Source organism: Anomaloglossus baeobatrachus, chromosome 5, assembly GCF_048569485.1.
Source record: "Anomaloglossus baeobatrachus isolate aAnoBae1 chromosome 5, aAnoBae1.hap1, whole genome shotgun sequence".
Taxonomy (NCBI): Eukaryota; Metazoa; Chordata; class Amphibia; order Anura; family Aromobatidae; genus Anomaloglossus; species Anomaloglossus baeobatrachus.
This window is the reverse complement of record NC_134357.1, coordinates 55,646,858-55,669,085: the sequence shown is the minus strand read 5'-3', so window position 1 is coordinate 55,669,085 and position 22,228 is coordinate 55,646,858. Positions and strand designations below refer to the sequence as shown.

Below are 22,228 nucleotides of genomic sequence, written 5' to 3'. Positions count from 1 at the left end.
TTCTCCCCTCCGTGGGTACGGGGTTGGTTGTCCCGGGGCCCGGTGATGGGGTAGGGATGGTTGGCAGGCGGGTTACGGGGCCTGGTGAGGTGCAGGGTTGCGGGGGCAGCGCTGTGCCGCACGGCACGGTGGTACTCACTCAGCCAATGACGAATGCAAAGTCTCTGGTAAAACAAACGGCTGGATGGACGGGTCCCACAGACGGCTGCGGTGTTTCTCCTCCCGGCAGGTTGATGGTGACTGCCTTTCCCTGCACCTGTGTAGTGTATATGGTTCCAATGGGTTCCCACCGGTAACCCGCTCCCAAGCTGGGTGCTGAAGGAGCCCCTTTTGCCGGCAGGCTCTGGCCCTGGGAACTGTAGCCTTGGCGGTGACTGTGTTTCCCTTTACGGTTTGAGCTGTTGCCTTCAATCGGGTCTTGGCTGCTGGGAAACCCCGGAAGTTCCCTTTGCTAATGGATTTGACCAATTTACGGCGACTCCTAGCCTGGTCGGGGTCCGTAGGCCCTGCCGAATGGTGCTGGCTTCTCTTTGCTCTCCGGTCCGGTACCGCTGGGCCACCGCCCGTCCACGGTCCTTACGGTTCACTCCAATCGGCCTCTCCTGCAGACGGTCACCACCGTCTGCCAACCTTGCTGTTTGTGCCCGGGCCATACACCCGGACACGGTCAGTCTCCTCCACTGCCACTTTACTCCTCAACCTCCAAAACTGATCTGACCACCTGTTCCCGCCTCCAGGACTGTGAACTCCTCGGTGGGCGGGACCAACCGCCTGGCCCACCCCCTGGTGTGGACATCAGCCCCTGGAGGAAGGCAACAAGGATTTTGTTTGGCTTCGGTGTGCCTAGCCGGGGTGTGGGGTGTGTTGGTGTTGTTTTGTGACGACCTGGCTTGTCCAGGGCGCCACACATCCATGTGCATTCCTTTCTCTTATCATGTGAAGAATTATGACATAGGAAATAAAGAACCTTTAGCTATTAAAGTCTCCTTTTCTTGATGGAGACATCTTTTGGAAGGTACCAATCATCCGGTAACAGTCCTTACTGAACACAAAAATCTAGAAATCATCATTACAGCTAAGAGGTTGTCTAATTTAATATTATAATTTATTATCAGCCTGGTTTAAGGAATGGCAAGGCTGATTCTCTGTTCAGGATATTTGCTAAACTTCAGGGGAGATCTAACACTGACTGTATTTGTCACAATGACTCTGAGATAGCGGGGAACTGGGGTCCCTAAGCTGTCCCTCAAGCTAGGGGGCCCTATGCTATCCCTATTCTCAGGGATACCATTAATGGTGGGGATGCCTGAGCTTCCTTCCTGGCCCTGCTCCTGACCAGTCCTGATCTGTTTCTCCTTCCCCCTCTCCCCAGTGAGGAATGGGACATGTGTGTAATGAAAGTCACAGATATAGAAAGACAATGGAAAACCAAAACTCTGTCAAACAGCATGCACACACATAGGTGAAGACAATAAGGGGTACTTTGCACACTACGACATCGCAAGCCGATGCATGCGATGCCGAGTGCGATAGACCCCACCCCCGTCGCAGCAGCGATATCTTGTGATTGCTGCCGTAGCGAACATTATCGCTACGGCAGCTTCACATGGACTTACCTGCCCAGCGGCGTCGCTCTGGCCGGCGGCCTGGCTCCTTCCTAAGGGGGCGGGTCGTGCGGCGTCACAGCGACGTCACACGGCAGGTGGCCAATAAAAGCGGAGGGACGGAGATGAGCAGGACGTAAACATCCCGCCCACCTCCATCCTTCCGCATAGCTGGCGTGAGCCGCGGTGACGCAGGCAAGGAGATGTTCCTCGCTCCTGCTTCTCACACAGCGATGTGTGCTGCCGCAGGAACGAGGAACAACATCGTACCATCGCTGCAGCGCAATTATGAAAATGTCGGACCCTACACCGATGATACGATTACAACGCTTTTGCGCTCGTTAATCGTATCAAAAAGGATTTACACACTACGATATCGATAGCGGCGATGTGCATCACTTTCGATTTAACCCCACCGACATCGCAGCTGCGATGTCGTAGTGTGCAAAGTACCCCTAAGAGATACAGGAGAAAACATAAGAGAAGGAAGCTACAAAACAACAGGGGTAAACTCCACAACCGCAACAAGGAAATAGGAAATTTTTTCACCACAGAATCTGGGACACCACGCACACCAACATGCTTACCCAAATACTACCACCCTGTGTTTTCATGATTGAACACCCTATTTAAACCTGGACTTGCATTCCCTTTTTTGCGGAGATTATTAAGTTCCAAGTCTTTAGTCGAGCGCTCCCTCTACGTGCTGCATCTTCATACGATACGGCTGTAAGGCCTATTTCATACATCGTTTTTTTGCCATCAGGCACAATCCGGTTTGTGCCTGATGCGACGGATCCATCGCAGAATGTGGTAAAACTGATGCGACGGATCCATCGCAGAATGTGGTAAAACTGATGCGACGGATCCAGTAAAAAAACAGATCCGTATCATTTTTTCCCTTCAGGCCAAAGGTTATTGGGAGAGAGAGAGAGTGCGATAGTGTGAGGTTTTTTTTGATCAGAAGTGAATTTACACAACGTCTAGGCATGCCCAGAAACAAAAAACGGATCGGTCGCCCAATTCCGTCATTTGCCGGATGACGACGGATCCGGCACCCATAGGCTTCCATTGCAAAAAAACACGGAAGACACCGGATCAGTCGCCCTCCGTTTTCTCACCAGTCCCAAAAAACGTTCCTTTGGACGTTGCTTCCGGTGGCCACACAGACAATTTTTATCGGATCCGTCATATGACGGATGAAACGTGAGGCCATGCGTCACAATCCGGCGCTAATACAAGTCTATGAGCAAAACACGGATCAGGTGCAGGATCTGTTTTTTTTCCAATTCGCCGGATTGCGCCTGATGGCAAAAAACTGATGTGTGAAAGAGGTCTAACTATTTCTCGCTATCCCCTGACCATGCTACCTGTTAATGCTCCATTACCATAGTGCTGCTCCTGTGTACCAACCTCTGGCTTTCCTGCCTATACTACCTGCCTCTGATACCCCTAGTGGTTGAATTACAAATATGCCAATCCAGTCTCAGATCACAACAATTACAAATAACTTAATTTATGGACATCTATGGTTTGATTTCTTTTCCTGTATGGATTGGATGGGTTGTTACTAACATCTAGTGAGAATTTCAGGTCAATACCACCTTTAGAAATATATTTACTTAGCCAATTGGTTATGTGTCACCCCCTGTATATTTAGAGAGAGAAAGAGAAGGGAAACCTCCTCCCACCTCAAAAAAAAAAAGACATTTAATTTCAATAAGATCTGTAAAATACATTAATGCGGTAAATCTGGAGATGGAATCCAACTCTGCTATACAAATAGCCAGTCTCTCCCCCAGCTAGACCCCTGATCTCTCATAACTCAGGTTCACAGATAATCTGAATATGATATTGTAAGCTGCAGGATATTATGGGGAAGTGTGGCACCCCTGAGGCTTCAGCCACCACAGAGGTACTGCACCTCATCCAGAGGTGTGGTATTGCATCCTGGGTATGGAGGAGGTCACAACCAGTTCACACATAAGCACAACACCCAGGCTCAGAAACACCTCATCAGACATGGCAAGGGCGTAATTATACCCGAAGCCAGGCTGGGGGGCTGGAGTCTTAGGAGTGGGAACACAATAGTAAAAGTGGGAATACAGTGTGAAGTGTAGAGTCAGCAAGTGAGGAGCAGAGACTGGTGGCCTGGAGCTGGTGCAGCTCGGCCTGGGCACAGACAGAGAGGGTCCTAGAGACCACGGGAGATAACCTCTTGTGGCCTTGTTCCACACATAATCTACAGGTGAAAGGACTAGGTCGCAACACGGGGACTGGCCCCTAGGCTAGAGGAGAAGAACCTATGAGCTCCGCTAGCAAAACCAACGGCTGAGGTGACTTCGAGTACCGCAGACACACCCGCACACGAATTTGCTGGAAGGTGACCCAAAAGGACCAAGGGATAGAGCTTCACGCCACCCCAATAAGGTCCACAGGCACTGGCACAGGATTCAGTGAGTGAGGGTGCAAGGCAGGAGGGCGTAGCAAGCGCAGGAAGTCGGCCAGAGAAGGGACACTTAAGGAAGGTGCACCGGACTTGACCTCAAAACTACCCGGGATCGACTGGAGCCTATCACAGTGAAACCCCAGCACTCCAAAGGCAGTCACTGGCATGTCATGTTACCCTGGAACCTGCTACAGTGAGTAATAAACCTTGAGACTGCATCCCTGTGTTGCTCGGTTATTCACGTGCGCATAGTGCCGTAATGTTTTGCAGAGCCTTCCAAAGAACATACAGTACCAGCTTCATTAATCCAGTGAGACTCTCAAGTAAAGCCTAGAATAGTGTTCTAATAACTCAACTTGTACAAAACTATTGTACCATTGTGATAAAATATGTGCTAAAAAATGGAGTGTACTTGTATGACGTACTCCCTCCATTTCCCCAATCAGACAGCTAGCAGTCACTTCTGGGAAAGCCGGAGAAGCCAGGGATCCACATTAGGAGTCTGCTGGGTTTTCTCATAGTTCTGTTTAGTCAATTGTCCCAGTATTTTTTGCTTTAATGACCTGAAGAGATATTACAACATCAATCTACTGCAGTTATAGATTCCCTTTAACTGAAAGGAGATATATAATATTAATATTCCGGTGAATGTGTATATGGATATGTCAAGGTATATTCTACATCCACCTAGGACTGGGATAGTAATATGTGGAGAGAAGACACCAGTAGATAAATGTGCTCATGCAGTAGGCTTCTATTCTGGTTGCTGTTCAAACTTATAACATTTTCCATTTTTGAATTTTGTTTCCAAGGTTTTTGACGTCTTCCCTTCAGTTGAATTTGGAAGATATGATTATCGTATCCAGGAAGATGAAGAGAGATGTGAATATGGTCCTTTCCACCCACTTTCTTCTTTTCACCCTCGTCAGTCCATTAGAAGGCCGTCAAGAAGACCTTGGTTTCAAGAGGAAGAAGACAGTGTGGATGTAGACAGCTTGTTCAAGGTAAAATATGGGATCAAATGAAGGCAAAATTACATGAAGTTTCATTCTACTCATCTAAAAGTACCCTAACAAGATACAAAGTAATTGAGGGTCACAACAAAACTGTGGCGCTTATACAGTGAAGGAAATAAGTATTTGATCCAGTGCTGATTTTGTAAGTTTGCCCACTGACAAAGACATGAAGAGTCTATAATTTTAAGGGTGGGTTAATTTTAACAGTGACAGAATATCCAAAATAAAATCCAGAAAATCACATTGTACAAATTATATAAGTTATCCATATTTCTTTTCCCCCAAAATTGGGGGTAAAATGGGGGCGTCTTACAAAATGGATATGGTTTACCGGGGCGGTGGAGGTGGAGTGGGATCATAAGAGACAGGGTCACAAGACGCACTCAGGGGTATTGTGGCAGGCGGCATTGATTTGTGAGCTGATGGCATTGATTGGCGGGCGAGCGTGCGGGCTGCAAAGGTGTCTCGGTGGCGGGTGCATTGAGCTGACTGCCAATCCCATTAAATCACCTGCAGTTGATGCAATCAACTTCAAGAAAATGGCTGCAGAGGCGGTGCATGCGCAGATTGTCGCGATGGACTTCAAGAAAATGGCCGCAGAGTCCTATCTGCACACACGGCGCCTCCGCTCTCATTTTCTTGAAGTCCAGCATCGCCTACCCTGTCTCCTGTGACCTTCATGAGCCGCTCCACCACCGCCCCTCCCCCCTGCTGAGCATTAGGATTAAGGCGCACTAGGATTATAAAACGGACCCTCATTATAACATTAAAAATTATTTTTCCTATTTTCCTCCACTAAATTTGATTTGCGTTTTATAATCCAGTGTGTCTTTTAAAATGAAAAATACAGTATTTGTATTTTGCAGAGAAATAAGTATTTGAACCCTCTGGCAAACAAGACTTAATACTTGGTGGCAAAACCCTTGTTGGCAAGCACAGTAGTCAGACGTTTTTTTGTAGTTGACGATTAGGTTTGCGCACATGTCAGAAGGAATTTTGGTCCACTCCTCTTTGCAGATCATCTCTAATTTTATTAAGATTTTGAAGCTGTTGCTTGGCAACTTGGACCTTCAGCTCCCTCCATAGGTTTTCTATGGGATTAAGGTCTGGAGACTGGCTAGGCCACTCCATGCCACGACTCATTTTTAATATCCTGGCAAAGGGAAGGAGGTTGTCACTCATGATTTTATGGTATATGGATCCATCCATTGTACCATTGATGGGGTGAAGTAGTCCTGTGTCCTTAGCAGAGAAACACCCCCAAAACATAATGTTTACACCTCCACGCTTGACAGTGGGGACGGTGTTCTTTAGGTCATAGACAGCATTTCTCTTTCTCTAAACATGGCGAGTTGAGTTAATGCCAAAGAGCTCAATTTTTGTCTCATCTGACCACAGCACCTTCTCCCAATCACTCTCAGAATCATCCAGGTGTTCATTGGCAAACTTTGATGGGCCGGCTGCACATGGGCCTGAGCAGTGAGACTTGCAGGCACTGCAGGATCTTAAGCCATTACAACATAATGTGTTGCTAATGGTTTTCTTCGTGATGGTGGTCCCAGCTGCCTTGAGATCATTAACAAGTTCCCCCCATGTAGTTTTAGACTGATCTCTGAACTTCCTTATGATCCTGGATACTCCACGAGGTGAGATTTTGCATGGTGCCCCAGATCAATGTTGATTGACACTCATTTTGTATTTCTTCTATTTTCTTACTATTGCACCCACAGTTGTCTTCTTCTCACCCAGCGTCTTACTTATGGTTTTGTAGCCCATTCCAGCCTTGTGCAGGTCCCTGACATCCTCAGAAAGTTCTTTGGTCTTGCCCATGTTGTAGAGGTTAGAGTCTGATGGATTAATTGGGTCTGTGGACAGGAGTGTTTTATACAGGTGATCTTACAGGAGCTCACGGAGACACAGAGGAAGGAAGGAGCAGGTCCACAGCGGCACAGAGGATGTCAGGAGAGATGAAAGCTGATCTTACAGGAGCTCACGGAGACACAGAGGAAGGAAGGAGCACGTCCACAGCAGCACAGAGGATGTCAGGAGAGATGAAAGCTGATCTTACAGGAGCTCACGGAGACACAGAGGAAGGAAGGAGCACGTCCACAGCGGCACAGAGGATGTCAGGAGAGATGAAAGCTGATCTTACAGGAGCTCACGGAGACACAGAGGAAGGAAGGAGCACAGAGGATGTCAGGAGAGATGAAAGCTGATCTTACAGGAGCTCACGGAGACACAGAGGAAGGAAGGAGCACGTCCACAGCAGCACAGAGGATGTCAGGAGAGATGAAAGCTGATCTTACAGGAGCTCACGGAGACACAGAGGAAGGAAGGAGCACGTCCACAGCGGCACAGAGGATGTCAGGAGAGATGAAAGCTGATCTTACAGGAGCTCACGGAGACACAGAGGAAGGAAGGAGCACAGAGGATGTCAGGAGAGATGAAAGCTGATCTTACAGGAGCTCACGGAGACACAGAGGAAGGAAGGAGCACGTCCACAGCAGCACAGAGGATGTCAGGAGAGATGAAAGCTGATCTTACAGGAGCTCACGGAGACACAGAGGAAGGAAGGAGCACAGAGGATGTCAGGAGAGATGAAAGCTGATCTTACAGGAGCTCACGGAGACACAGAGGAAGGAAGGAGCACGTCCACAGCAGCACAGAGGATGTCAGGAGAGATGAAAGCTGATCTTACAGGAGCTCACGGAGACACAGAGGAAGGAAGGAGCACGTCCACAGCAGCACAGAGGATGTCAGGAGAGATGAAAGCTGATCTTACAGGAGCTCACGGAGACACAGAGGAAGGAAGGAGCACAGAGGATGTCAGGAGAGATGAAAGCTGATCTTACAGGAGCTCACGGAGACACAGAGGAAGGAAGGAGCACGTCCACAGCAGCACAGAGGATGTCAGGAGAGATGAAAGCTGATCTTACAGGAGCTCACGGAGACACAGAGGAAGGAAGGAGCACAGAGGATGTCAGGAGAGATGAAAGCTGATCTTACAGGAGCTCACGGAGACACAGAGGAAGGAAGGAGCACGTCCACAGCAGCACAGAGGATGTCAGGAGAGATGAAAGCTGATCTTACAGGAGCTCACGGAGACACAGAGGAAGGAAGGAGCAGGTCCACAGCAGCACAGAGGATGTCAGGAGAGATGAAAGCTGATCTTACAGGAGCTCACGGAGACACAGAGGAAGGAAGGAGCAGGTCCACAGCAGCACAGAGGATGTCAGGAGAGATGAAAGCTGATCTTACAGGAGCTCACGGAGACACAGAGGAAGAAAGGAGCAGGTCCACAGCAGCACAGAGGATGTCAGGAGAGATGAAAGCTGATCTTACAGGAGCTCACGGAGACACAGAGGAAGGAAGGAGCACGTCCACAGCAGCACAGAGGATGTCAGGAGAGATGAAAGCTGATCTTACAGGAGCTCACGGAGACACAGAGGAAGGAAGGAGCACAGAGGATGTCAGGAGAGATGAAAGCTGATCTTACAGGAGCTCACGGAGACACAGAGGAAGGAAGGAGCACGTCCACAGCAGCACAGAGGATGTCAGGAGAGATGAAAGCTGATCTTACAGGAGCTCACGGAGACACAGAGGAAGGAAGGAGCGCAGAGGATGTCAGGATGGCGGATGGAGCACGTTTGGGAGTGCGCCGCATGGCGGATGGAGCACGTTTGGGAGTGCGCCGCATGGCGGATGGAGCACGTTTTGGAGTGCGCCGCATGGCGGATGGAGCACGTTTGGGAGTGCGCCGCATGGCGGATGGAGCACGTTTGGGAGTGCGCCGCATGGCGGATGGAGCACGTTTGGGAGTGCGCCGCATGGCGGATGGAGCACGTTTGGGAGTGCGCCGCATGGCGGATGGAGCACGTTTGGGAGTGCGCCACATGGCGGATGGAGCACGTTTGGGAGTGCGCCGCATGGCGGATGGAGCACGTTTGGGAGTGCGCAGCATGGCGGATGGAGCACGTTTGGGAGTGCGCAGCATGGCGGATGGAGCACGTTTGGGAGTGCGCAGCATGGCGGATGGAGCACGTTTGGGAGTGCGCAGCATGGCGGATGGAGCACGTTTGGGAGTGCGCAGCATGGCGGATGGAGCACGTTTGGGAGTGCGCAGCATGGCGGATGGAGCACGTTTGGGAGTGCGCAGCATGGCGGATGGAGCACGTTTGGGAGTGCGCAGCATGGCGGATGGAGCACGTTTGGGAGTGCGCAGCATGGCGGATGGAGCACGTTTGGGAGTGCGCAGCATGGCGGATGGAGCACGTTTGGGAGTGCGCAGCATGGCGGATGGAGCACGTTTGGGAGTGCGCAGCATGGCGGATGGAGCACGTTTGGGAGTGCGCAGCATGGCGGATGGAGCACGTTTGGGAGTGCGCAGCATGGCGGATGGAGCATATTTATATATAAGGGGAAGGGGCTCTAACCACAGTGTGTGTGTGTGTGTGTGTGTATATATATATATATATATGTGGGGGCTCTGATCTGTCTGTGTAGATGTGTAACAGTATATGTGTGTTATCTGTCAATTGTATATCAGTATTACTTACCGATGGGTGAGTCACTCTCCTGTGGTTTATTATCTTCAGGTGCAGGCTGCCGCTCCACCGATTAGCACCGCTCCTTCACCGCTGCTCCACCGCTCAGCGCCGTTTCTCCACCGCTCCTCCACCGATCAGCGCCGTTTCTCCACCGCTCCTCCACCGATCAGCGCCGTTTCTCCACCGCTCCTCCACCGATCAGCGCCGTTTCTTCACCGCTGCACGCCGCCGCTCCTACACAGATCAACGCTGCTCCTCCCCCGCTGCACGCCGCCGCTCCTCCACCGATGAACGCTGCTCCACAGATCAGCGCCGCCCCTCAACCGATCAACGCTGATCTTCAGCCGTCGGTAAAGCTGGTTCTGTTCTCTAGGACTCTAGGAGGCGGAGCTGTTAGGAAGCTGGTGCTGCTTGTTCCTGTTCAGATCCTGGCGGTAGGGGGAAAAAATACAGCCCAGCCAAAAGCGTGGGCTATGGAAAAATGGCGGCTGAACCCACCCACGGCTGGGAATTGGGCAGCCCACATAGGCGTTACCATTTGAGTAGTAACAGAACTAAAGGGGTCGGAATCCGACTACTATCCCCTATGTCCATGAGGTGCTGTAAATTGAGGCTGTACTGTCGTGCTAGAACTTGGAATGTGACATGGCAGCCCCCATTGCCAGCTTTCAAAGATTATAAAAACTGAAAGACATCTTTATTTATTGCAAGATAACATTATAACTTCATGTTATCTTACAAGGAATCATTGTTTGGATTATAAAAATCCGCGACACCTTCCCTTTAAGACAGCTGTCTTTAATGCAGGTAACGAGTTGATTAGGAGCATCTAAGTGTCTGTAGGAGCCAGAACTCTTAATGGTTGGTAGGGGATGAAATACTTAGTTCTCTCTGCAAAATGCAAATAAGTTTAGATAATTTTTACAATGTGATTTTCTGGATTTTATTTTGGATATTCTATCTCTCATTGTTAAAATTAACCTAGCCTTAAAATTGTAGAAGGTTCATGTCTGACTGCTGTGCTTGGCAACAAGGGTTTTGCCACCAAGTATTAAGTCTTGTTTGCCAGAGGGATCAAATACTTTTTTCTCTTTGCAAAATGCAAATAAATTTATATAATGTATACAATGCGATTTTCTGGATTTTATTTTGAATATTCTATCTCTGTTAAAATTAACCTACCCTTAAAATTATAGACTGTTCATGTCTTTGTCAGTGGGCAAACTTACAAAATCAGCAAGGGATCACATTATTTCCTTTACTGTATACTGTATAGTGTAGATTTACATGAAAAAGCTCAAGTAGACCATGTACTTGATCCAGATCTAAAGCAGGAAATTGTCTTGGCTGTGATCATTAACATTAAAGGCCACGAGCTTAAATAAACAGTTGAACCTCATTCCTCCAAAATGCAATAGCTCCACACTTTGGGTCAGTAGAGGAAATATTGTGACAGCTCCATATAATGTTAGATTGGACTACTACAAATATCAGCATGACACTAAGCAAACTCATAGTAACTTTATTTAATGAGGTTTCAGTTCACGCCAACAGCCTAACAAACCAATAAGTGGTGGACACAGACAGTAGTGGGCTGCAGTGTCTGTCCGTCTTCTCCATGCTGATCACCGTCCTCTTGTTATGATTGACGTGGATGATGCCTCCTGCATCATCAACATAGGCTGGTGAAATCCTGCACCTGCGCAGGTGCATCACAGGCTTGCGCAGGTGCACTTTGGGCTGCCCAACTGCAGGCACAAGTTAATACATTAGTGAGTATGCATGAACTGGTGAGGTATCGGGTCAGGTGTGAGATTTTGCCCAGGTTTGTGGATGACGGACATCACCAGGAAAAATATAGTGCCTGCACAGACCCCTCGCCATTTTGTGCATGCACACTTATGAGCAATCGATGTCTTCACATGTGCAAGATTTCACCAGGCTATGTGGATGACGCATCCATATCAATCATCATAGCAATCAGCATGCAGAGGAGGGAAAGAGGCTGCAGCAAGTGTGATGCAGTCACTACTTACAAGCAAAATGGATGGAAAAATAGTCAGGAAAGCTGGAGTTTGGTAATGGGAGGACACGTATGAGCACAAGGAGTAAACGGAGGCGAAGTCAGGTCATTATCCGAGGGTCAGAAATCCAGAGGAGCATGTAGTAGGTTCAAGGAGAAAACAGAGATATAGTCAGGTAACGGTCTGAGGTAGGTAGGCAGGAGGTCATGACTAGAACAGGGAATGAGCAGAGAAAAGTCAAATAACAATCCGGGGTCAGAACAAAAAAATCAGAACCCTAGCAGAGACAACAGCACAACAGCAGAACCAGAAAATACAACTGGCAAAGTTTACAAAATATTTACAAGAAAGGATGAAAAACTGCCCTATTTTTACAAAATATCCATAAATTTCTAAACCCTTGGTATCTCTGTACTCTCTGTTTCCTAATACATGACGGAAAGGTATACTTTAAGAAGCTGTCCACAGCTAGACAACCTCAGCTTAATCAGTTTAGTTCCTTATATAAAATAAATAAATGCACCATATACTCACCTCTCAGTGGCGCCATTACATTTGCTACATTACATACTTGAGTCATGTGCTGGCTTTAGCCAATTAACAGCCATTTTTTCAGCCGCAGCCTTTACTTGTAGAATGGATGATCACCTTGACAGGGTATTGATGAGCTGTAGCTGACGAGCAGCTGCTCATTTTCTGCAGCTGGCACGTGAGACAACAATGCTACGTTACGTTCCGGGAATGGTGGCACCAACATCACTGGATCGGTGTTACTGAGTGAGATGAGTATGGCTGCTTTCACACCTCCGGTTTTAGCAGAGCCGGCCAATCCGGCTCTAAAACCTATGCAACGGATGCGGCGATAAAACCGCATCCTTTGCATACGTTTTTTACATGTGGCCCATCCGGTTTTGGCCACTTGCGGCAGGCTACTGAGCATGCGCAGTGGAAAAAAACGCATGCTGCGGCCGGATGCGTTTTTTGCCGCAGGACGCCGCATGTGGCGTCCATAGGCATGCATTGCAAATTGCGCCGCATCGGCCGGACACGGAGCGATGCGTTTTTTTTTTTGCCGGACAAAAAAGCGTGCCAGGCAACGTTCCATCCGGCCGCCGCATCGGCTAAATCTGCCACATGCGGCAAAAAACGGACGGAACGCAAGCCCATGCGGCACAATACGGCACTAATGTAAGTCTATGCAGGAAAAACCGCAACCGGCGGCAAAACAAAACCGGTTGCGTTTTTCCTGCAGAGCGCCGTATTGTGCCGCACGGCAAAAACCGGAGGTGTGAAAGCAGCCTATGCAGTGCATTTTTATATAGGGAACTGGATTTATTAAATTGGGGTTGCCCATTGGTGGAAAACCCCTATAAATAGGTTTTTTGTTTTGTTTTTTAAATCCAAGAAAATACATGTTCATCTAAAAAGTAGTTGTATTGTTAAAAAGATCCTTCCTCATATCTCTATCAGTGCCTGCATATGACCAAGTCACATTACTTTGCATTTCTGCATAGGCCATTCGCTTAAAGATAGCAACAAGTGCAGAGATTAAGAAGCCTGTTATATGTCCTGAACCTGAAACAGAGGAAAAAGAAAATTGGTTTCGGTATCTTCGTGGTGGTAAGTTATAACAATTATTTTGGAAACATTCTATATAATGTAGATGAAAGGAGAAATAGTGTATTTTTGTGTGTGCTACTAAATTATTATTTTCACTCATTCTAAAATCCAAGTACAGAATTTCCATTTTCAAGATTCCTTTCCTTAAATTAAAAGTAGATTTTGGCTACTCATCGTAAAATCTATTACTTGGAGCCTTCATTGGGGAACACAGCTTAAACATTGTCTCCTGTGTCCCCCAATGAAGCGATAAAGAAAAGTAGATTTTGGGTACTCACCGTAATATCCCTTTGTTGGAGCCTTCATTGGGGAACACAGCTTAAACATTGTCTCCTGTGTCCCCCAATGAAGCGATAAAGAAAAGTAGATTTTGGCTACTCACCGTAATATCTCTTTCTTGGAGCCTTCATTAGGGAACACAGCTTAAACATTGTCTCCTGTGTCCCCCAATGAAGCGATAAAGAAAAGTAGATTTTGGGTACTCACCATCAAATCTTTTTCTTGGAGCCTTTATTGGAGGACACAGGAGATCATGTTTAAGCTGTGTCCCTCAATGAAGTGATAAAGAAAGCATTCTTTTTTTACCTGTTCCTGGAAGAGGGGAGGTTCCAGGATGTAAATATGAGGGTACAGCGGGTGAGATAATGGCCTGCAACATGTTGCAGCAGATTTTGCTTTACTTGGTCATGACCATGGCCAATACCTAACCAATTTATGACCAGATCAGATACATTTTCAGCTTTTAGCGTGCATACGATTTAAACGGCTTTAAAAAATATTTTCGTCCAGATATAATAAAAAATGTTGCCTTTTTTCGGGGGGGTTATTTTTAAATTTTTTATTTAATTTTTCTTGCTGATATTAGAGAAAAATATAAAGTTAAAGAAAAATGTCTATTCCCTTTTTTATTTGTTTATTTTCCATCCACAACGGACCACTTAAGACATTTTAATTTATGTTGCCTTTACTGCGGAAATATTTTTTCATCTATTGGACATACAAACAATAATTCGGACTGGGGATGGTTTTGTTTTTTTAAGTGTGTTTTGTTTGTTTTTTAGCATGATTTTTTAGATACTGGAGAAAAAGGAAATGATGGCACACCAACTGAAAATATAAAAGCTTTGTGTTACAAAGGGGACGATTGGATATAAAATAATATGATGCCAATCGTCGCCCCAAGTCCACCAGGCAGATGACAAGGCTACTACAGGACTGGTGGATGGATACAGCAACTAAGGAGAACCCAAATGAGAATGAAGGGGATGTTTAAGGGCACACCCCAACGTGTAGCATGTCTCTGTTAGCTTCACAGGTACACGGGTATTGGTCCCGTGTCAGACCAAGAGGAAAACCAAACAGGTATCGGTCATATGTGTAGTGACAGGTCAGACCGAGAGGTAACCCAGTTAGCATCACTGGGAAACCAAGACATAGATGCTGAAACGGTCACGTGCGAAGGGCGCACGATAGACTGATAGCATAGTCTGGTTAGCGTACATGAGTCCGCCACAGGCACTGTAGATTATCGGTCACGTGCGTACAGGGCACGTGAAAACCACTTGAGCTACCCAGTTAGCGTCACTGGGCACCCGAGGACTGGTACAAATACACACAAGTCTGCCAGAGGCACTGCAGACTACTGGTCACGTGCGTATGGGGCACGTCAGACTGGGTGGGCTACCCAGCTGGCATTACTGGTTACCCAAGGACTGATAGGACAAAGACTGACCCTCACCGTGCCAAGACACAGGTGTACCAAGATACGAATACCTCTGTACCGGTGCCTAGCCCTGATTAACTCTGTCCTATCGCACACACACACACACACACATACCTGCCACAAGCACTGCAGGAAACATGGCGCTGGAACCCAAGCATACATGCAGCACAATCTGCTCACTGAGCTGCAGGCATAGACAATGATGCTTGCGTGCTGATGGGCGTGGTTGCGGACCTTTTATAGCCGCCTCCCTGGCCCAAGCTACATGGTGTCACGGCCAGGTGGACGGGCAGACCCAGGAGGTGGATCCACTGGGCCGAACTCCTAGATGGTAGTAGAGAGTCCGGTAGCTGGAACACTATAAACAGCAGAACAGTCCGTGCACACGAGTATAGCGGAGAAGTCCCTGGGACCACGGAGTCACGGGTGGTAGTCCGGGTGACGCAGCTCAGGTTCGGAAGCCGAGATGATGTCAGGCGGGGTCCGGAACCTTTGGAGCGAGATGACGGGTCACCGCAGGGATCCGAGATGGTGCGGACTGTCAGGATGGCAGATGGACAGCGTTCGGGGTTCAGGATACGGCAGGACTGGATGGCGAGGCAGGCACGGCTCTACAAGAGAGATAGGTGAGTATATGCACAGAGACACCAGGAGACCTGACTCCTAGCTTAGGAAACACGAAGATCAGGCCCCGCCCCCTTGGACAATAACCCCCTTTATACCCTGTACCTGTTTAGCCTCATTTCCTGTTAATGGACGCTGGCCCTTTAAGAAAGGGTCAGTGACCGCGCGCGCGCCCTAATGCGCATGCGCGCCGCCCGGGTGCCAGAAGCCAGGGAAGGAAGCTGAGAGGAGGACGCAGGGGAGTCGGCCAGGGCCTGGGAAGCCGTCGGGCGCCGGGATCGGAGACCAGGGGGCCTGGGAAGGACGGGCACCGGAGGCTGGAGAGCGGGGAGCGTGGCAGGTGAGCCGGGGAGCGGGGGTGAGGACCCGGGGAGCGGAACCGAGGACCCGGGGAGCGTGACAGTACCCCCCCCACGCCCCCCTCCCCGCAACCGGGACATGAAGGCACGGATCAGAGGAGTGCCCACGTTCTCCCTGGGCTCCCAGGACCTATCCTCAGGACCATACCCTTCCCAGTCCACCAGGAAGAACTGTCGACCTCGTACGGTCTTCATGGCCACGATATCCCTTACCGCATAGATGTCGTCATCGGCAATAGGTGGAGGAGCCGGACTGGCAGCAGCGGAGAAGGGACCAAGGACAACCGGCTTGAGCAGGGAGACGTGGAATGAGTTGGGTATCCTCATCGTGGCCGGGAGCTGTAGCTTGTAGGAGACCTCATTGATCTTGTTGAGGACTTTAAACGGCCCAATGTAGCGAGGACCCAGCTTGTATGATGGTATCTTCAGGCGGACGTACTGGGAAGCAAGCCAGACGAGATCTCCAGGAGAGAAACACGGAGGGTCCAGACGTTTCTTGTCTGCGTGTCTTTTCATCCGCAGGGAAGCACGCCCAAGGGACGCTTTGACAGAGTCCCAAATGGTTGCAAAGTCACGGGCTACTGTATCTGCAGCAGGGACATCCGAAGAAGGGGATACAGGCAATGGGATGGAAGGCTGAAGTCCGTAAACGACATGGAAGGGAGAGCTGGAGGACGACTCACTGATGTGGTGGTTGTGGGAGAATTCAGCCCAAGGAAGAAGAGCGGACCAGTCGTCGTGATGGGCGTTAACATAGTGACGTAAGAAAGAGGTCAAGATTTGATTGACCCTCTCTACCTGGCCATTAGACTGAGGATGGTATGCAGATGAAAAGTCCAGAGTCACTCCCAGATGTTTACAGAGAGCCCTCCAGAAGCGGGAGGTGAACTGAGTTCCTCTGTCGGATACGATGTGTAATGGAAAGCCATGCAAGCGGAAGATGTGTTGTATATAGGCGTCCGCGAGTTCCTGAGCAGAGGGCAGTCCAGCCATAGGGACGAAATGGGCCATTTTAGAGAACCGGTCCACCACGACCCATATGACTGTGTGTCCGGAGGACAATGGCAAGTCCGTAATAAAGTCCATTGCTATGTGTTGCCACGGAACTGAGGGTATCGGCAGAGGCAGAAGACGGCCATATGGGAGGTGTTTGGGCGTCTTGTTCCTGGCACAAGAGGAACAGGCGGATACAAAAGCAGCGATGTCCGTGCGAAGGGATGGCCACCAATAATGACGTACAATCGCACCCCATGTCTTTTTCTGACCAGCATGACCGGCTGTTTTCGAGGCATGACCCCAGTGAAACACTTTTTCCCTGTCTACCTCGGAGACATAGGTCTTCCCGGGCGGTATCTGGGCCAGGGTGACAGGGGCCACCGGAATGATTTTACTAGGACAAATGATGGGTTGGGTAGTCTCTTCCTCCTGCTCCATGGGCATGAAAGACCTGGACAAGGCATCAGCGCGTACATTCTTGTCCGCGGGTCGGAAGTGAAGCTGGAAATCAAACCTGGCAAAGAATAGGGACCACCTGGCTTGCCGTGGGTTCAGACGCTGAGCGGACCGTAGGTATTCCAAGTTCTTGTGGTCCGTGTAAATAATCACGGGGTACACTGCACCTTCCAGGAGGTAGCGCCATTCCTCCAAAGCCAGTTTGACTGCCAAGAGCTCTCGGTCACCGATGGTGTAGTTGCGTTCAGGCGCTGAGAAGCCCTTGGAGAAGAATCCGCAAGTCACCATCTTCCCGGAGGAGGACTTTTGCATGAGCACTGCTCCGGCTCCTGAGGAGGAGGCATCCACCTCCAAGGTGAACTGGCGGTTTAACTCCGGACGGTGGAGTACAGGAGAGGAAGCAAAAGCCCGCTTCAGAGAGCCAAACGCGGCGTCAGCCGCAGGTGACCAGTCCTTTGGATTAGCCTCCTTCTTAGTCAAAGCGGAGAGAGGAGCAGTCAAGGCAGAGAAGTGAGGGATAAACTGGCGGTAGTAGTTGGCGAATCCCAGGAAGCGTTGGATTGCCTTCAGTCCAGAAGGAGGAGGCCAGTTGAGAATGGCGGAGACCTTCTTGGGATCCATCTGCAGTCCAGTATCAGAGATGATGTACCCCAGAAAGGGGAGAGAAGACTGCTCAAAGACACACTTCTCATACTTTGCGTACAGACGATTCTCTCTCAGTCTTTGTAGAACCAGCTGTACGTTTTCTCTGTGGGTTTGGAGGTCCGGAGAGAAGATAAGGATGTCATCTAGATACACTACCACACAGATGTAGAGAAGGTCCCGGAACACGTCGTTCACCAGTTCTTGAAAGACGGCAGGAGCGTTACACAGGCCGAAGGGCATCACGCAGTATTCATAATGTCCATCGCGCGTATTGAACGCGGTTTTCCATTCGTCACCAGAGCGGATGCGTACCAGATTGTAAGCACCCCGAAGATCCAGCTTGGTGAACACACGAGCTCCTCTAAGCCGGTCAAACAATTCGGGAATGAGCGGCAGAGGGTACTTGTTTTTTACGGTGATTTGATTCAGACCCCGGTAGTCTATGCATGGGCGTAAGTCGCCCTCTTTCTTCTTGACAAAGAAAAAACCTGCTCCAGCAGGAGAGGAGGATCTCCGAATGAACCCCCTTGCCAGGCTCTCTGAGATGTAAGCAGACATGGCCCTTGTTTCGGCTGGAGATAAAGGATATATGCGTCCTCGTGGTGGTGTTGTTCCTGGGAGCAGGTCGATGGCACAATCGTATGGACGATGTGGCGGCAGTACCTCGGATTCCTTTTTATCAAAGACATCTGCAAAGGACCAATAGGCCGAGGGCAGCCCCGGTAGGTTCTCTGGAACCGGAGGTCGTCGGATGGGTTGTATGGACTTTAGGCACCTCTCATGACACGAAGAGCCACATCGGGTGATTTCGCCAGTGCCCCAGCTAACTGATGGTTCGTGTGTCCGCAACCATGGCAGTCCCAGCAGGATCTGGTGGGACATGTGTGGGAGAACGTAGAAAGCGATGTTCTCGGTGTGAAGGGCACCGATACGCAGTTCGACCGGCCTGGTGATCCAGGAGATGGTGTCAGAGAGGGGTCTCCCATCCACCGAGGCAATCACTAGGGGCTTGTCGAGTGGAATAACAGGCACCCGGTACTTGTCCACCGTGGCCTGCTGGATGAAATTGCCTGCTGCCCCGGAATCGAGGTAGGCATCAGCCGTGAACCGCGTCTCTCCCGTTGTCACTTGCACTGTCCATGTAACCGGGTCAGAGAGAGTCCCAGCACCTAGGGTGGCCTCTCCTACCAACCCTAGGCTTTGGAGTTTCCCGGCCTCTCTGGACAGGAGCGTAGCAGATGTGTGTCCTCACCGCAGTAAAAGCAGAGACCCTTGGCGAGCCGCTCTGCTCGACGTTGTTCAGACTGACGCACTCGGTCGATCTGCATGGGCTCGTGGACGCGAGCCCCAGCTGTCGATGACTGAAGTACGGAGGGTTTCTGCGGAGGAGAGGAATGCCGTACTGGACGTCTCTCACGGGACACTTCCTTGGATCGCTCCTGAAAGCGAATGTCCACTCGAGTCGCTAGGGCAATCAGGGCATCCAGGGTGGTCGGTACGTCACGACCCGCCAGCTCGTCTTTAATTCGCCCTGAGAGTCCCTTCCAGAAGGCGGCGGTTAGAGCCTCGTTGTTCCACCCGAGTTCTGAGGCCAGGGTGCGAAACCGGATCGCGTATTGACCCACCGTCAGAGTCCCCTGACGTAAGCGGAGAAGAGACGAAGCAGACGCGGAGGCGCGTCCAGGCTCATCAAAAGTACCACGGAATGCCTGCAGGAAGTCCTGGATGTTCGTGGTCACAGGATCCCCCTTCTCCCACAAGGGGTTCATCCACGCCAGTGCCTCACCCTCTAGATGGGACATGATGAAGGCGACCTTGGCTTGGTCGGAGGCAAACAAATGCGGCAGCTGCGTGAAATGGAGGGAGCATTGGTTTAAGAATCACCTGCAGGTCTTGGGGTCTCCGGCGTACCGGGGTGGTGAAGCCAACCGAAGTCTGGTGGTATCTGAAGAAGTCGCCACAGGAGCTGGATCCGTGGATTGACTAGTGGAAGCCCGGGATGTTGAAGTCGTAACTGCCGTTTGTAGCGTGTTCAGGCGGGCGTCCACAGAAGACATGAATTGCAGCATGCGGGTCTGGACTTCACGCTGGCGTTGGAGTTCCTCCTGTACGGCTGCTAGTGCTGCAGCGGGATCCATGGCCTGATCTTACTGTCACGGCCAGGTGGACGGGCAGACCCAGGAGGTGGATCCACTGGGCCGAACTCCTAGATGGTAGTAGAGAGTCCGGTAGCTGGAACACTATAAACAGCAGAACAGTCCGTGCACACGAGTATAGCGGAGAAGTCCCTGGGACCACGGAGTCACGGGTGGTAGTCCGGGTGACGCAGCTCAGGTTCGGAAGCCGAGATGATGTCAGGCGGGGTCCGGAACCTTTGGAGCGAGATGACGGGTCACCGCAGGGATCCGAGATGGTGCGGACTGTCAGGATGGCAGATGGACAGCGTTCGGGGTTCAGGATACGGCAGGACTGGATGGCGAGGCAGGCACGGCTCTACAAGAGAGATAGGTGAGTATATGCACAGAGACACCAGGAGACCTGACTCCTAGCTTAGGAAACACGAAGATCAGGCCCCGCCCCCTTGGACAATAACCCCCTTTATACCCTGTACCTGTTTAGCCTCATTTCCTGTTAATGGACGCTGGCCCTTTAAGAAAGGGTCAGTGACCGCGCGCGCGCCCTAATGCGCATGCGCGCCGCCCGGGTGCCAGAAGCCAGGGAAGGAAGCTGAGAGGAGGACGCAGGGGAGTCGGCCAGGGCCTGGGAAGCCGTCGGGCGCCGGGATCGGAGACCAGGGGGCCTGGGAAGGACGGGCACCGGAGGCTGGAGAGCGGGGAGCGTGGCAGGTGAGCCGGGGAGCGGGGGTGAGGACCCGGGGAGCGGAACCGAGGACCCGGGGAGCGTGACACATGGCATGTGGTAATGGCGCCGGTTGCCGCCAAGCTGCGGCTGCCACGTCACAGCTGATGTCACCGTGACCAATCAGCGGCCATCGCGTCATCGCTGATGTTACAGCGAGCCAATCAGCGGCTGCCGCATCAGCGATGCCGTCACCTGCATGCTCAATAGCAGTAATCCCACACTTAGTGGCTGAAGAAGCATGCACAGTAGTGCTAAATGAGTGCTTAGGCTCAGAACGGTAGAAGACTCTAGCCACCTGATGCCTGTCAGCCCGACACCTCGAGCGACAGACAGATGGCGCTGCAGAGTCGACCGATCCCAATGTGGGAGTCAATGATAGTACTGGACCGGTTCGGGACTCAGAAAGATCCCGAACTGTAACATTACCCCCCCGTCTAGGGCCCCCCCCTCCGGCGTTTGAAAGCTGCTGTGCCGCCCCAGGGCTATGAAGTACTCGGTCCCGGGCCGTACAGTTAGGTCCAGAAATATTTGGACAGTGACACAATTTTCGCGAGTTGGGCTCTGCATGCCACCACATTGGATTTGAAATGAAACCTCTACAACAGAATTCAAGTGCAGATTGTAACGTTTAATTTGAAGGTTTGAACAAAAATATCTGATAGAAATTGTAGGAATTGTACACATTTCTTTACAAACACTCCACATTTTAGGAGGTCAAAAGTAATTGGACAAATAAACCAAACCCAAACAAAATATTTTTATTTTCAATATTTTGTTGCGAATCCTTTGGAGGCAATCACTGCCTTAAGTCTGGAACCCATGGACATCACCAAACGCTGGGTTTCCTCCTTCTTAATGCTTTGCCAGACCTTTACAGCCGCAGCCTTCAGGTCTTGCTTGTTTGTGGGTCTTTCCGTCTTAAGTCTGGATTTGAGCAAGTGAAATGCATGCTCAATTGGGTTAAGATCTGGTGATTAACTTGGCCATTGCAGAATGTTCCACTTTTTTGGACTCATGAACTCCTGGGTAGCTTTGGCTGTATGCTTGGGGTCATTGTCCATCTGTACTATGAAGCGCCGTCCGATCAACTTTGCGGCATTTGGCTGAATCTGGGCTGAAAGTATATCCCGGTACACGTCAGAATTCATCCGGCTACTCTTGTCTGCTGTTATGTCATCAATAAACACAAGTGACCCAGTGCCATTGAAAGCCATGCATGCCCATGCCATCACGTTGCCTCCACCATGTTTTACAGAGGCTGTGGTGTGCCTTGGATCATGTGCCGTTCCCTTTCTTCTCCAAA

At 50.2% G+C, this 22,228-nt stretch overlaps 1 protein-coding gene across 1 annotated transcript in view; it reads left to right on the top strand.

The window, feature by feature from the left end:
• LOC142312619 (alpha-2-macroglobulin-like) overlaps positions 1-22,228 on the top strand; it is a 179,396-nt gene that overhangs the window by 45,404 nt on the left and 111,764 nt on the right. Inside the window, exons 16-17 of the mRNA XM_075351614.1 lie at positions 4,866-5,057; positions 13,155-13,260. Of these exons, the coding sequence (XP_075207729.1) occupies positions 4,866-5,057; positions 13,155-13,260 (298 nt within the window). The remainder of the gene's footprint in view (positions 1-4,865; positions 5,058-13,154; positions 13,261-22,228) is intronic.